This window comes from Fusarium poae (genome assembly GCF_019609905.1).
Source record: "Fusarium poae strain DAOMC 252244 chromosome Unknown contig_1, whole genome shotgun sequence".
NCBI classification, from domain to species: Eukaryota; Fungi; Ascomycota; class Sordariomycetes; order Hypocreales; family Nectriaceae; genus Fusarium; species Fusarium poae.
In genome coordinates, this window is record NW_025408659.1 from 726598 (window position 1) to 741787 (window position 15190).

Below are 15190 nucleotides of genomic sequence, written 5' to 3' on the forward strand. Positions count from 1 at the left end.
AACCAGCCGAAGATATAAGGTCTCAATAGTCCTTCGATTTCGAGAGGATGAAGCAATACACACAATTCACCTTAATATCTAACACCTGGGGTGAAATTGCCTCTTGACAGTAGCGGGCAGGCCTTACCCGTGGATCTGACTGAAAAGGAGCCCCACTCTTCGAGTGGGCGAGATTTGGTGAGGAAATTAGCAAATTGCTTGCCTACAATTCCAAATTTGTCGCAATCAATTAGAAATTGCTGTGATAATTGAATTGAAGTATATTGAAGCTATAATCAAAAACTCTTTATCTCATGATATGTATTTCTCGTGGTGTTGCAGTGTAAAGTGGCCGCTAAGGGTGTGGATTGACGGGGGGGGGGGCTGTCGAGCTTGCTTCTTTTCCTCCTTACAAGCCGCTCCAACGCCTGATCTTTCGAGGGAAAGGGGAAGTGATGATAATCTCTTATTGCGTGTGATTTCGCTGCTGCAATATATTCATGATTCTGTAGTATGCTGAGCCGTTATCTTGATATGAAGAAGGTTGTGATGAGGAAGGTTGTGATGAGGAAGGACTCGTTGAAATCAGAGTCATCAGAATCCCCTGTAATGAGGTTATCGCCACCAGAGGGTTTCTGATTATTATTATTGCTGAGTTTAAACTCAACGCCGTCGCTTGAAAGGAACGGCATTTCCTCTAAGGGGCGGCGATAAACGCCGGCGGCATTTGCATCACGAAGCCGCTCGTAAAATCTCTGATGGATAGCTGATCGGCTCATATCATAATATATGTCTGTGCGACACAGGGGTCACCCTTGTCTAGCCACGTCGTTAACGACAAGCTGCATCCATTTTGCATCCATCCGACGATGTTTCCTGGCTATTCCTTCGCTGAACTGAGAAAAAGAATGGAAAACAGACAACAATGTCTCGGAGCCCTGTAAGGAGAATAATTTTTTTTTGTCAGAGTGGCGCATCAATCACTATCAATCACTATGAAGGGGATAATGAAATGAAATGGCTGCTGATTAAGCAGGACCACAATGATAATGATCATTGAGGGGCAAGGAATGAAATGATAGTGATTGAAATGATAGTGATTGAAATGATTCAATGAACGAAACATCCCGGCCATAGTGAGCGCGATTAAGTCTGGACTCATTCTTTTGCCACCACATCCTTGAGCAATCCGTCATAATCGTCCAGCAAACCCGCCTTTAACCAGGACGACCTCACGGTTTGCGTTACGACAACTGTTTCCGCCTGCAGCCGGCAGCGTTTGGCCGACACCATGTTCCCACAGGAAGAGAATACCCTCTCGCACTCCGCCGCCATTGGAGGCACAGAGAGGATGTCTATAGCCATCCGTGTAAGACGTGGGTATTCAAACCTCTTGTTAAACCAATATAAAAATGGGTCACAGTCTTTCTCAATAGGACCGGCGAGCTGTAGCCACCGGTCGAGCTCGTCACCCTCATTGCCCTCCAACCGCGCTGTGGTCGTTGACTTGAAACTGTCCAGGTACGAAGAGAACGAATCTTCTACTTCCTTGGCCCTCTTGATTGGACGTAGCTGGTCATAGTTGCCCCGTTCAAATTGGACCGGCAATTGCTTGTACTCCTGCCAGAGGCCGTCAATGAGTTGCTGAGCTTTTCCGATCCAATCCGGCCTCTCTCGATAAGCCCTATGAAGGAAGTCCCACCGAATCGCCGGGTGGAGGACAGTTGCGGCATAGTAGACAGGAGACTGGTCAATGGCGCTGTAGTATTTGTTCAACTTGACCCATGCGAAGTTGATATTTGTCCGACACTGAGCAGGCTCCGGCGTCCGATCCGCTCGGGCCTCCGGAATCGGGGCCATGGCCGTCAGTCGTTCAGTGAAGTGTGAAGAGCGAAGGTTGTCGAAAGAAAAGGGGCTGAATGAAAGACGAATGTTACTCGTAAGTATAGGAACCTTCTCCTTGGCTAATTCTGCTAGCACCCACAGGTACCAGTACTCAAGCACGTTACGCAGGGGGTCCCCTGTCTTTCATTTCATTATTGTCATTTCATTGCCGTCTCTCCAATGCAATGATCATTATTTCGGGCATGGCGTCAATGAAATGATTGATAGTGATCATTATTGATCATTCAGCACTAACTCAATCACTATTAATGAATGATGCGCCAGCCTGTTTGTGGTGGTTTTATGGCGATTTTTATTTAGATAGTTAAGATTTTTAGTCAACTCGCTTGTCTGGTCAACTCGCTTATCAAGCACGTTAGGCATCTTACACATAAATACTCTGTCACATTTATATCACTTCCTCTATTGAACACTCGGAACTACCTATACTAAGACATCACTCTGTAGTGTGGATGCCCCATAAGGGATTGTTTTCATATCCTTGGATGGTTCCTTCCTTCTGAAGCTAACTTGATAATCGAGGCCATTGTTATTGTCCCAGAACTCTTGGCCATTGACGATGTATCTGATGCAGCAGTGGAAAGTATTGATTCCAGGACGAACCAGGGCTACATTTGGGAGCTTCAGCGTGAACAAGAACCGGTCAAGCTCAGCATGGTGACTTGTAACTGGCAAGCTACCTGCGTAATGGGCACGAACTTCAGAAATTGTTTCCCAATGATCAAACGTAAACCTGCAAGTGACTGATTTCTCTTGCGCGAGATTGGCTACTGCGACAGACCCCAAGAAGGAACTTTCGTCAGCGGATACCCATAGTCTCTCCAGCTTCACGGTCGTGTTCTCGGTGATCTTGGAGACTGTAGTTGAACAGATAACTTCCCACCGGTTTGGTGGAGATCGTATAATATGAAGTGAAGCTATTGGGCTCGGGGGCTTGCGAGTAGAGTCCCCATGGACTCCTCTCATAAGCTGTGGCCCAGGCTTCACAGTAACCGGTGGATTAGTTGGTAAGAAATGCTGTACTTGGTCGTGTAGCTCGAAATGAACGGCTTTGCTTGGCGTAGGCTTTCGAACGAGGCGTTGACGGTGATGGGGATCCCGTAACTGCTCCAACATGAGTTCTTGTGGCCCCTTCACACGGTAGCCGGGGGAGCTGTGAGAAACGGAGGGACGCCACCGGTCTTGAGCATGAGAGGAAGATGCCTCATATCCATTATCTAAGTCGGAGGTGATGCGAGAAGGCAAAACCTTTGCTGCAGCCGCAGGGTGAGGTTCGGCGGCGCCCGACATGATAGTAGGAGCAGAGATGAGGCGAGAGAGGTGAGAACTGAAGAAAGAAAAGGGAGTGGGTAGAAGAAAAGCTGCAGTGCAAGGTGGCGAGTCCATCAACACGTTATTGCCATGAGACCTCGTCTACTTATCTCTCTTTCCCGGAAGCTCGCTTGCGCTTACGCGGGCGAGACACAGGGGGGCGGAATGGACTTCAGCCCGGTCTTCAAATGGATTCACTCGTGAATCGCTGCCCGACCCTCGCTCCCGTGAATCGCTGCCTGACCCTAGCTCCCACCACCTTGACTTGCTCGAGCGTTGAGCACTGATCGCATGGTCAAGTAACTGTTGATCCTCGCCAGGGTTGAAAGCCACACCACCCAATCCACGTAGTGAATCCACTCGTGGATTCTGTTAGACATTACGTGTTTTTGGTTCATTCATGTAAATTCGGTATCTGATCTTGAGTTGTGTCAAAATCTGTCCCTTGAAGAGTTTGCCTTGGCGCGTAATCTTAAGCATCCCTGCTTGCTTGCACGTGATACTCCAGCACTTGTTCAGCATCTAGAGAGGCTTCTTTTCCTCATCCAGGGAGGATCGAAAAACTTTTCACAACAGCGAGAACGAATTTTTGAAACAACAGCTACATATACTCCCGTCCGTGGCCATAATGGCTTTGACCGAGGAGGTACGTCCTTCGATAGTAGTTAGAGGATAGCGAGATAGATAGCTGCCCTCTAGGGCATACTTGAATTGGCCTGGTTTTGCAGTGAAGACTAAATCTTGTTGTGATGTTCGCTTTAGAACTGGTTGACCCGATTGGTTCTTTACCAAAAGCCAGGACTTGTTAAGGGAGCTGCCTTCACCGCTGTGGGTCGAAGGAAAGAAAGAACGAATCAGAAGCCATAAAAGCGACGCCTGTGTAAGAATGACGCCGGTGTAGCCATTTTGTCACGCCGGTGTAGTAATTGCCTTGCGACGTCCCACTACGACGAGATGACGGACAGAACGGTATCACCTCCCGCGTGGTAGAGCACTGACCATTATGATCTCCAATTGGTCAGTGCAAATTCATTAGCGTAGGGAGGCTGTGTTGTTTGTTAATTGTAAGTTTGCCCGCCCTCATACATCTGCGGTCAAGCAGGGCGCTTACAGTGACGAAGAATTAGAAATTAGATGGCATCGCTGAAATACATAAGTAGACTATGTCCCAGAGGAATAACATGTTGATATCAGAACTAACCACCTTACACTATAGCTTTTCTTCCTTCAATTCTCACCTCTCTCGCCTCATCTCTGCCCCTACCTACTTCAACCATATGGCTTTAGCAGGCCTGCTCTTGGAATGGCCTTCCATTCGGGAGCTTACAAAACACCACGTTGAGCGCGAAGGTGTCCGACACATCAGCGAATACCCTATCAGTCAAGAACAAAACAGAGGTGTTCTGATGGTTTATGGGCGAGGTGAAGATGCTCGCCCATCGCGACAAGTTCGAGAACCGACCGACCATGGTAACTTGGACATGGCGGACGATTCATCCGATATCGCATCTCCTCCACCAGCGGTTGATTGGAGCCAGCTTGGTGGTCTCAGCCCTCCTGATCAAGTGGAATACAAGGGAGGCGTTTTGGTTGATGGCAATCCCGATTTCTCTGAGCCGAAAGTGTGGACGTATGTGGAAAGTTTCAAGAAAAACATTCTCAATATGCACCCTATCATTGAGCCCAAGCTTTTAGACAATTGGGTCAGGTACTTTCTGGATAACCTCCCAGCATCACAGCCGCGTCCAGCAAAACCACAAACATCAAAGCCCACCTTGGCCGTTGGAGGAGGCTCGCAGACGGAAAAAGTTGCAGGCTCAAAGAGAAAACGATCGCCGGGGTCGGATGGCTCCGAGCCACCACCACCCGCGCCATCTCGCACTGGTCAACCAGATCGGTCCATCCGCACCGCTCTAGTTCTCACAGTTCTGGCTTTGGGTAAAGTTTGTCTTCACCGCGGGAATGTGCCCGATGTCGTCCATCCTACAGAGCATCCTTCTCATGACAGCCCGGTCATTCGCAATGGAGCCATCTCACCAAGGGCCAATCGATGCTCTGGCCCAGCATATTCATCGCAATCGCACTTATCAGGTTTGCCCTCACCAAAGGCGGAAGCGGGCGAGAACCCTGGCAACTGCCCATCAATCCGTAGCGTGGGTGCTTCCGGCGCTGGTCACATCCCTAAGAAAAACTGTGAGGTGATTCCTGGTTTAGAGTACTTTGCATATGCTACGGATATCCTTGGCAACCACATTGTCGCATACAACAACATGGAGGACGTGTACGCCAACATCTTTGCTGGGTTATATCATGGCCAGTTGGGTAGACCAATGGAAAGTTTTGCTTTCATTCACACGGCCAGCCACAAGCTGCAGGTCATTATGCGACCGTGGGTATTATGATCTTCAATAAAACACAGGTGATGATGTGACTAACAAGATGCCAGGAGCTTGGACAAAATGAGACGAATCAAGCGCAACAACGAATTTATTCAGGAAACCAAGTACAACCAACTTGCTCTCACATTCTGGACTTGCCTGCAGTTAGAAGGTGATCTTATTGCGGAGCTTCAACTCCCTCCATCAGGACTGCTTTCGTACGAAGATGACATGCCGCACCCCAACATGAGTCGCTTGGAAGGTTTCGACCAGCGTATCCTGGACAGCTATTCAGGACAGCTATATCTACGACCTCATCTCAACAGAATCCACCGAATGTTCTACGTCCCTGAGGATCCGGCCAAACCAGGCAAGGATAAGTTCGGAAATGTTGGCGTTGTTTCTGATGTTGTCTTGGGCATGCATTGGGTCCCTGTTAGTTTCGCATTCAGAGAGGATGATCCACCCGCAGATGATATTCTAGCGGCAAGATTGCGAGCAAAGTACTGGGGAGCCCAGGTGATTGCTTATCGCCCATTCATCCGACAAATTCTGCAGTTCTCGCACTCCATCAAGAACCATGCATCGAGCCCCAACTTTCCCAGCGTCAGCTCCGAGTTTCGACACAATATCACTGCACCTGCCATTCGCCCCAAAACCAGGACGCATGGCTACATCGATACTCAAGTTGTCGAGTTGGCAGAAAAGGGCATCAAGGCGCTTATCGAGAGCACGCGTGCCTTCCATGGTCTTGGAGACAAGAGGCCGATTATCACCAATGTTTTCGGCACAGCTCATGCGTAATTCCCTTTCCCCACCAACTGCCTCCACCTCAACTGACCACATGTAGGCAATGGGGCAACCTGTTAATCTTATCAGCTGCATTCCGTGACCCAATTCTTCACACTTATGTGGATGAGGAACTCCTCCGAACACTGTTCCACAAGACGATCCAGTTTTTGCGACAGTCGGCAACAGCGACGAGCGCACTTCGAACGGACATGCATATCCTTGAAGGCCTGGAGAGAGATCTTTTCGGCTATGATCATGATCCTCGGGCCAACTCGAGCTTCTCAAGCGGCACAAGCGCACCTGGCTACCATACGCCAAGGCCTGTCCCCATGGCTGTGCAGCCTCAGATGCCTCATCAAACGGGCGACCAAAGGCATCTATGATCCATTCCTCGCCATTTACAGATGAACTCATCGCACCGGCAACGATAGGGTCGAAGGAAGATACTTCCCACCGGGACTTGAAGATCAGTCCTGATGACTCTCATTATCATCTTATCATAATCATCGTCACGACATGGCATTTTAGAAACTGACTCATACGCGCCAGAAGAGACCACGAAGGAGTGCCATTGCTTTGAATGAAGGATCTTCTGTTTCCGCCAAATGGAGAACGGATCAAGGGGTCATCGCATGGGACTTGCTATTTTCTTTCCTTCTCTTTCTTATCAAGGTAATTTCGCGCCAAAGTACTTAGAATGAATGTTGAATCTTTTTCTCTCTCTATAAATATGAATGTGCGCCTTCTGGAAACGGACAAACCGTCCATCCGATTACATTGATCCTCACACCCCGCCCGTGTTGGAAAATCCGGGGATCTCCCATGTCTAACGCGCGCTGGCCAATCGGGGCGACGATTGCTGACATGATTTGGCCGGAATAAGAGATAAGCCTACTCTGCACGCACGGCATACAGCAGAATAAAAGAGGTCAACGTTGTGGGCCCTATGAGGCGTATCCTCCCAGGCGGAATAAATTCATTTTTGAGATGAGAGTTCTCGAGTTTATATCTCCAGATGAGTTCATCTAGGACTTTGAACTCTAAATCTAGGACTTTCTGACTAATAACAGTCTAAACCCTGAAAGGAAGGGGGATCGAAAATTTTGAGCTTTTACTGATGTTAATCCGGGCTTCAGATGGCACGTGATCGATCAACCTGAGACAACTCCAAAAAACCGGCCTCGATGTTTCTCACGGTATCTGCGTCCGTTATGTCCTTACCACCGTTATAACGGTCCCGGTTGCAATAACGGTAGTCAATCCACCTTGGCCTTACTTCCTTCCACACCCCCTCCTTTCACGCAGGCCCTGATTTCAGCTTACGCACTAAAGTGCACGCTACAGTTATTACGATCCCCGTTATTACATCACGTGTACTCCACTTTTTGCACCTATTAGACAGAGTCACCACGTAGTCCAGGCACTGGCCAATAAGCATCCATATGGGATCACCGCCACGGACTCACGATCACCAGCTACTCTCAGGAATCACTGGCGATTATCAGAATCACCCAGTGATCCTAACAGAACTACGCGACTCCACCAAGTATATATACATTCATTTAGCACTAGATAGAACTTAGCTCACCAGCTATCAACAAAACTCCTTTACCTGAATACGCCTTACCCGCACTATTCACTATTAAGAGACGTGACACTTCGCAACCGCTCAGTCAGGCTTGCAAACAAATAAATCAAATCAAATCGGGGGCCTAATTTGATTTGATTTGGATATTAAAATTGGCGATTTGATTTGATTTGATTTGATTTGATTTGGATCGATTTGGATCTTATTTGGATATCTGGATAACCCCACTTTTCTCCCAAGACGATATACATTGAGCAGCTCCTATGAGATCCGCTTTGAGACGCCCTCTCTGAGCCGTGACCATTTTCCCGGCGAGGCTGAATATCCGCTCTGGCTCGGATGACATGGCCGGGACTGAAAAGAGATCAATTGCCATCCGCGACAGACGTGGATACTGGCGCCTTCGGAGAAGCCAGTATTGAATCGGGTCATCCACTAAACAATCGCCTGGATCGGTTGTGGCCACCCACTCTGCATACTCATCGCGCATGGCAGACGTCGAAGGCGCAGGCTGAGTACTGAGCTTCCTGATCGAGACCATAAAGTCATCCAGGTCCGTTGTCTTCCTTGCAATAGTCGGCTGTTCCGGTAGCGCATCCTGCTCGACGGAGAGGTTTCGATACTCCTCCCATAGCTCTTGCACTGCTATCTTTCCTCTGATTAACCAGCCCGGATGGTCAGCCCACTGCGACTCGACAGTCGACCAGCGAAATGCGGGATGGAGGACAAGCGCCGCGAGGTAGGCAGGGCTATCCTCGGTAAGGGTGTAGTATTGGTCCAGTTTCATCCAGCCGAGGTTGCAGCCAATCCGTAGGTGCGGTTCCTCGTCTCGTTCATGTTGTAACTTAGCCTCTTCCAGATGCTTCAAAAGCCACTCCATCGTTAGTAGAACCTCCCAAATCGCGCCAAATTTGCCTTCTTGAGGTCGGCCTTCTAGGCGCTTAGTCGCAATCTTTAATGGTTTTAGGATTGCCAGATACTCTGCAATTATTGACCAGTCCTCAGCGGCCATCTTATCGTCAACAATCGCAGGTTTCTTGCGGCTCTTCTTCGGCATCGGTTTTATCCCGTTCTGTGTCCTCCTGGCCACGTACTGGTTCCATTCTGTTACCTCCGCTTGGACCAGAGAATCGAGTGCGTTCCGAAGCAGGTAGCCCCGCTCCATCATGGCTTCAGACGAGTTCCAGCGAGTAGCGTTGTCGGTGATGACGTCGTAGGTTGTTTTGTCCTCGAGGCTTAAGGCGGTGTTCTCAATAGACTGGAGCTTGTGCAGCTTCTCAATGCGCTGGCCGGACCTTTGCACCCAGTGAATAATATTGTGCAGTTTGCCTACAGGACCCTTTGATCTCCAGAGTTGGACCTCATCTTGGATTTCCTTGTCGGCTTGACAATCCTCTTCAAATGCGTCGACGTCCGTGCCGAAAAGAATGGATCTAGCGACGAGATTAATGATGTGACCACAACAACGAAGCCGACGATGCTGCTTCTTGAAACCCAATTCAATACCCAGATCTTCAAGACACGTGTCGTTGCTGCCCGCGTTATCTGTGACAAAGTACCCAGTGCGCTCCTCGATCCCGTATTCATGTAGTATCTCGCTAACGCGGTCGGCAAGGTTTTCGCCGCCGTGGCGACCTTCAATCCGTGGCAAGCCTAGGAGAAATGTACGGAACTTCCCTTCATCATCAAGAAAGTGCACGGTGAGGCCGAGCAGAGAGGTAAACCTGCGAGACGACCACGCATCAAAGGAGATATTAATGCGGCTGAGAGAACGGCCAAGTAATTCCGTCACGACGCCTTTATGGCGACTAAAGGTCCGAACAATCCATTCGCAAATCGTGCTATGGGTGGGAAGACTTCCCGAATCCACGATGGCACTGTTTGCGTACGCCATAAGATCGCGAAAGTGCCAGATGTACGAGACTATGCATATCGAACGTGTCACCATCTCCTCGTTTACTCAAGAAGCTATACCCGCACAGTGTGCCGATAGCGCGTGCCATGCTTTGTTCAGAGCCAAAACGGGGCAGTAAGGTCTGAGGTATCGCTTTCGGCTCTATACAAGCTGAGAATGAAAGCAGCTTCTCGGCCTCTCCATGTAGAGCGCGGATTTGGTTGAAGGACACAATCCAGGTTGTCACAACTGCACCTTGGGCGCTTCCGTAGTGTGTGCCATCGCGGAATCCAACGCTTAGCAATTCCGCCATATCCTGGGATGTGTTTTGAAGTAGCTGGAGATACTCCTCGATTGCGAGTTGGTTGATTCTCATGTATGCCGATGCTTGCGTGATTGCGAGCGGTAGGTACGCGAGCGTACGCAGCAGCTTGTCGACCAGAACGGTATTCTGCATTTGATCTTTCTCAATTAAAGAACTTCGAAGGAGGGCTCTAGCATCCCGCTCGTCCATCCCAGATAGCCGAAGGACATTCGTCTGCGCAACGCTATCGGCGACTTCACGGGATCGCGTCGTGAATAAAACATATCCGTGCTCACAATCTGGAACGAACTCGACGATTCCTCCTGACCCCTGAGCCTTCCCATGTAGAGTCTCTATGTTGTCGGCATTGTCGATGATAAGAAACCACTTTCCCGCCTCTTCTGAGCTTAGGTAATCCCGGAATGTTTCTTTTGGATCCTCCCCGCCACCACGCTCAATGCCTACCATCCACAACCCCTCTTTCGCCACCACCCCTCTTTCGCCAGGCAAAATAAAAAAAGCTCCACCAAAACTCACCAACTTCACTTACACAGAATTTGACCAAATTGACAGAAATGCGTAAAATCATTCATTTAATGAGTCATAAGTAGATCAATCTATTGTACTCTGGTTTTTTTCACTATCCGCTGCGACCGCCTGGTTGGTTGGTGGGGTATGTTTTCCTCTCTGACTTCTATGACCGAGCCAGCCTCCGATGCTGACTCTTGCTCGCTTGAAGAGATAAATTCCACCCCGATAGGCGTATAACGAGTCGCCCCTTCTGGTATGGACTCTTTACCAGCTAGAGTCTCTCCAAGAGTCATGAAACGTTTGTTAGGATTCGGCACCGCCTTCCTCTTCTTTCCTCTTTTCAGCCGAGCCAATTCTTCCTCTAGGCTGGCAATCCTCTGCGTATGCGCCGCTACTGTCTGCTGGTGAGCTTCAAAGCCCTTGGCTATCACGTTGTATCGTCTCCGCGTCTTTGGTGTCTTGTTCAACCCAAGATCACGAATTTGACGGCTCGTCTGTGGCGTATCGTCCGAGCCAAGATACGGCCTGGGTTCAGGAGTCACTCTTGGGCTGCCGTTTGGCCTATCTTGTTGGATTTCAGGGTGCCGTAACGCTTTCGCACGTGAAATTGGCCAGTTTCCAGTGACCCTCCAGCCTGACAGTATGTTCTTCTTAGTCATTCCAACTCGGCGAGCTTTGGCGTAGGCCCTGATGAAATTGACCTTGTCCATCGGAGCGGAATCAGTCAACGAAGCGAACCTTTCCAACTCTCGTCGATATGCAGACTTCAATGCGTTGAATACTCCATTGTCCAGTGGCTGGAGTCCATGAGAGCAGTGTGCTGGTAGATAGCAGCAATAAACGTTGTTCAAAAAGCACGTAGCCATCCATTCATCCTTCCATCACTCAGCACTAATCTTGAGGTGGGGAAAATGGAGAACATACTGTTGCATGGCTTCCATGACCATCTAAAATGATCAGTCTAGCGTCTGACTCGTCAGCAGGTGTAGTCTGGGGTAGATAAACTCTTTCAAGCCATTCAATGCCTATGTGGTCATCAGTCCACCCGTTGGGCGATGTTATGTAATACCAGTCTGCTATCTGCTTGAACTCCTCAAGAAACCATTGTTTCTGCAGTTCTTTTCCCTTGAAGATTATGCCAGGAACTAAAGCGCGGCCGTCAGCAGTGACAGCTTCGATGAATGAAGTCCAATTTCGAGTTTGTGGTCCTTTGAGAAACGCCTTGCGCTTCGGGTCCGCGCTTCCAACAACTAAGCTATCTAGGCCTGAATGAAGAGAATTAGTCAGTCAAAATGCAAGCACAGACAAGTAGTAGAGGTGAATACTTGCCGAAACCAGTCATAATACCCCCTTCATCAACGTTGACGGTGTTTTCAGGCTTGATCCAGCCATACTGGCCATCCCGGATATCAAAGTACCAATGAACCGCTTTAGGGGTAAAAGAGTCGAACCTTTTAGCTTCTTGACGTCTACCCATCTTGGTCTTTAGATCTGCGCGGCGATTGATAAACTTGATCACCCAGTTGCGTCCCAAGTTGGGATGTTCGCCCTGCTGTCTCAACAAGCCCATGACACAAGCGCGGATTTGACTATGGGACGGAGCATAGCCCAAGGACTCCTGGCGGAGAATCCAGAAAGCCAGCCTATCCTCTTGTCTCTTGGACAACCGTCGATGAGGGTGGATCTGCTCTTTCACGGCCCCGCGGCCGTGAAGTCTGTCGATTAGGGTCCTTCGGGGCACTCCCCGTCTATGAGCGGCTTGAAGGGGTGAAAAGCCATTGTCAGTAACGTCCAATATGGCCTCTGCCACGTCGTCCTCTGTGTATTTCCATCGAAGTCTTGACCTAAGCATTTTCATGTCGTTGTCAAAGACAAAGACCAAAAAACAAGGCAAAGAGCGGTGAGGAATTTGGCGATCAAACTAACGACATTTCCATAGCACAGCACGCATAGATCACGTACCCTGCACAGCCTTATAAGGTCAGAATCATCACATCCAATCATTTTTATGATCAATAGAGGTAATTTCTCTTGAGTAGCTATATATTTAGGCTGACTTTCGTGTAAGTGAAGTTGATGAGTTTTGGTGGAACTTTTTTTATTTTGCCTGGCGAAAGAGGGGTGGTGGCGAAAGAGGGGTGGTGGATGGTAATACATTGGCCATTCTAGTACAGGCTTGCTCAAAACTTGCCATGCTCAGTGCTGGCATCCAGATGACGGAGCAGTGCTGGTGACTTTGGCTGTCATTCTTCACAAGATGTGCAAGTTGAAGGGCGACCTGGGTCTTGCCTACACCGCCCAACCCAATAAGTGCGGCTCGTCGGCTATCGAGATCGGTAAAAAGAAGTCGCTGAAGCTCAGCGATGACGCCTTCGCGTCCTACGAAGTTCTTGTTTCTCGAGAATGGCAGATAATGCGACCTAGGCTCTTTTCAAGCTTGAATTAGAAGGTGGGGGAGTGGTGGACGGCCTCGGTGTACTGACCAGTCGTTGAATGCTTTCGCCTCACAGAGCAGTTACCCATCCGAGCGCTGCTCTCCGGTTGGAGTGTTGCTAGACCTGGAAGTGCTGCTTCAGCGACAGTCTTGTGTGAATAAGCTCACCCGCTGCTCTTACCGGTTTCCGGTTTCCATGCTGTGAGTTCTCCGACGACTCTTTTGAAACCATTCTCTTCCACAGACCCAAACTTAACCATATCTCTATGATTTGCATGGATAGTGATTGGATCGTATCCCTCGAATGTGGCTGATTCCTTTGACACAACTTTGCCAACTGTAGACAGAGGTAGCTCCTCGAAGAAGCAAGCGACCTCGAGTTGCCTTCCCGCCTCACGTTGCTCCCGCATCATGGTTATGAATCTGCCATGGATTGACTCTAGATATTGGCTGTTGGTTTCCAGCACCTCGAGAAGTGATTTGTTGGTAGACTTGACCAGCCCAAGAGCCGTGGCAGGTATTCTGGACCAATTCGCAATCCACGAGCCCTTGTGGGGTGTGCCCATGAAGACGACGCCCTTGATTTGCGTGAAGAAGTCTTGACGGGAGCGGTTCGGGTTATTGTGAGAGAGCAGAATGGCTTCTTTGCAGATAAGGCCGCCTAGGCCATGGGCGACGAAGATGAGGGGACGGCCCGAGGCGTTGCGACGTCGACGGTCGTTTGTGAGATCGGTAAGAAGATTCATGGCATGATTGATGAGTCTATGGGAAGATGCTACCGACTTTGACACTACATATGCATTGTACCCATACGTGAGTATGCAGGCTTTGGGTAGTTCGGATGGAAGGAGCGTCTTCGGCCAAGGTGCAGGTTGCCCACGTGCCGTCCAGGTGCTGGTGCGGTTGCCTGTCAAACCATGAACGAAACAGATGTCGACGTCGGCATCCGGGGGTTGATTAAGACCTCGACACCGTCTGGAAATAGAAGCGCCGAAGTCTGTTCGAGAGAGCTGGATTGCCCAACCGACGGTGCAAGGTTGAGATTTGCGGGTTCACTCTCTGTTTCTCGTTGCTGGATAGGAGTTGCTGATCGGCTTCTTCGCCAGTGACAGAGTTTCCTCATATTTTAGTGTAGGTTATCAAAGTACTCAGAGGAATGAGGAACTGATATGAATAGCTCTCGGGCGGGATCTTTGCTGATGTAACAGATATCTGTTCGCTCCGGAGTGTAGATTATGGGAGGGATCCGGAAGGAAGTAGTCGGGCGGGGTAAGTTCAGCTTTGCCTTCAAGGTGCAGTTTTTGTAGGCATGGGACTTGCAACCAATTATTCGTAGGAGGACTCCACCAATCAGTTTTTAGTGCGAGCCGAAGCAAGCGCAGGAACATCGAGACAACTTGGCATATCGTCAATTATCGATCAATTTGATGACTGACATGCATTGCATGAGGGATATATCGAGCATATAGCGTGTCTAAAGTTTTAGACGCACTATAGGGAGTTTAAACTTTGGCCAAACATAACAACAACACGCTAGTTATCGTTACGGCTACAAGATTTAGAGAATGATCAGGAAACATTAAATCGCGGCCCGTCCCTAGCGTCGCTTCGAGCGGGTCTAGTTGATGTTAGATTCTTGTATCCAGAAAAGGAGGGGAATCGAATCAACCCCTCTGTCGCAGGGTAGGCATGATCTTCACGGCCTCAGGAAACAACTGCCTTAGTAATCTAGCTGCATACTTTAACTCTGCGGAATGGAATACCCCGCACAAGAGACAACTTGAGAAAACAATCAATCAACATATCCGGTGGGTTGAGTAATCAATACGCCCCCACCTCTAAAGGCGTCGTCTAGGCGCACAGGACCTGTGTGCTCGGGGCACAGCCCCCCCTGACTAAGCATTCATCATTTATGGGCGGCCAATACATGGGCACCTAGGTGCCCAAATAACCTTGGGCATCCCCCCTAGGGCACGCAATATTATTGGCTCAAAATTCCCCACACTTTGACAAAGCACTAAAGCCTCAGCCGGCCTTTATGACTCGTACGGCAGGTACAACAGCACTAACACCT

General features: G+C 49.3%; 3 protein-coding genes across 3 annotated transcripts; 1 reads left to right on the plus strand and 2 right to left on the minus strand.

The window, feature by feature from the left end:
• Window positions 1-503: 503 nt before the first annotated feature.
• FPOAC1_013014 (uncharacterized protein) lies at window positions 504-3174 on the minus strand (the record flags this gene model as incomplete). Its single annotated transcript, XM_044857356.1, has 3 exons — window positions 504-583; window positions 1401-2000; window positions 2325-3174. 3 exons carry the CDS (start codon window positions 3172-3174, stop codon window positions 504-506), a joined length of 1530 nt encoding a protein of 509 aa, XP_044701539.1.
• Window positions 3175-4472: 1298 nt separating this feature from the next.
• Window positions 4473-6748, plus strand: FPOAC1_013015 (uncharacterized protein; the record flags this gene model as incomplete). Its single annotated transcript, XM_044857357.1, has 3 exons — window positions 4473-5584; window positions 5642-6373; window positions 6424-6748. 3 exons carry the CDS (start codon window positions 4473-4475, stop codon window positions 6746-6748), a joined length of 2169 nt encoding a protein of 722 aa, XP_044701540.1.
• Window positions 6749-13124: 6376 nt separating this feature from the next.
• FPOAC1_013016 (uncharacterized protein) lies at window positions 13125-13862 on the minus strand (the record flags this gene model as incomplete). Its single annotated transcript, XM_044857358.1, has 2 exons — window positions 13125-13240; window positions 13298-13862. The coding sequence occupies 2 exons, from the start codon at window positions 13860-13862 to the stop codon at window positions 13125-13127; spliced, it is 681 nt and encodes a 226-aa protein (XP_044701541.1).
• Between the last annotated feature and the right edge of the window lie 1328 nt (window positions 13863-15190).